At 38.8% G+C, this 1,225-nt stretch overlaps 1 protein-coding gene across 1 annotated transcript; it reads left to right on the top strand.

Moving 5' to 3' along the window:
• The first annotated feature begins 275 nt into the window (after positions 1 to 275).
• LOC123256633 (28S ribosomal protein S36, mitochondrial-like) lies at positions 276 to 650 on the top strand. Its single transcript, XM_044685219.1, has one exon. It carries the CDS (start codon positions 276 to 278, stop codon positions 582 to 584), a length of 309 nt encoding a protein of 102 aa, XP_044541154.1. The 3' UTR covers positions 585 to 650.
• The last annotated feature ends 575 nt before the right edge of the window (positions 651 to 1,225 follow it).

Genomic DNA, 1,225 nt, shown 5'->3' with positions numbered 1-1,225 from the left:
GCAATTAGTGAGTTAATATTAAAGATTTTAAAACCCTAGAGAAACTGCACTTCAGATTTCTCAATCCCCCTACACAGAAACTTGGGGAATTGCCTTCAAGTTTCCCTGGTCCTTGATGTGGAAAGGGACGACAAAGGATGAAAAGCAGAGCAATTTACTGGACTGTTTTCATTAACCCCATAAGCTCAGAGGACATACTAAACTTACCTTTGAAAAATATTGAATAATGAAAGGCTGTTATTGAAATAATATTTGGGACATCCCTGGGTGTTGCCATGGGCAGCAAGATGGCCGCCACCACCCGGATCATGCAGGTAGTCAAACCACATATTCCACTAATAAGGTTCCCTGACAGAAAAGACAACCCCAAACTGAGTGTACTAGAATATTTTAAGTCATCAGTGTTTCCATCTCACTCTTCTGCAATGTCACAGCATTCTGTGGGTAGTAAATCAACAGGTTTTCCAATGAATCGTGGTCCACCAGACACTGCTGACATAGTAAAAACATTACCTCAGAAATATAGGAGGAAACACTTGTCTCCAGAAGAGATTGAATTTATTCAGCGTGGAGGTCCAGAGTAATCACTGATGAGTCTATTATTTATGATTGTCAGACTTTGAGTGGTTGTCTTCACAATAAAGGCCTTCAAAAATAACAAATGTTAAATTGTATATGAGGCTAATAATATAAGATTCCGTATAAAATTAAGGATAGAAAATTTATATAGACATTTATATCTTACAATTTGTTTCTAAGTCAGCTTGTCTACAAGTTAACCTGAGGGTTTGAGTTGCTGTTTCATAAAGTATAGGAACTTTTTGTAATTTAGTTAGCTGGTTTACTTTTTTTTTAAACATTTATTAATAATCATTTTTAACATGGTTACATGACTTATGCTTCTACTTTCCCCTTCACCCCCTGCTCTCCCCCCACCCATGGCTGATACACATTTCCACTGGTTTTGTCATGTGTCCTTGATGAAGACCAATTTCCAAAGTGTTGGTAGTTGCATTGGTGTGGTAGTTTCGAGTCCACATCCCCAATCATGTCCACCCCGACCCATGCGTTCAAGCAGTTGTTTTTCTTATATGTATCCTCTTCTGCAGTCCTTCCTCTGAATGTGGGTAGCGTCTTTACCATAAATCCCTCAGAGCTGTCCTGTGTCATTGCATTGCTGCTGGTACAGAAGCCCATTACATTCGATTTTACCACAGTATATCAG

Source organism: Gracilinanus agilis, unplaced genomic scaffold, assembly GCF_016433145.1.
Source record: "Gracilinanus agilis isolate LMUSP501 unplaced genomic scaffold, AgileGrace unplaced_scaffold7344, whole genome shotgun sequence".
Classification (NCBI taxonomy): Eukaryota; Metazoa; Chordata; class Mammalia; order Didelphimorphia; family Didelphidae; genus Gracilinanus; species Gracilinanus agilis.
The sequence above is the reverse complement of the archived record's forward strand: the minus strand, read 5'-3'. Positions and strand labels throughout refer to the sequence as shown.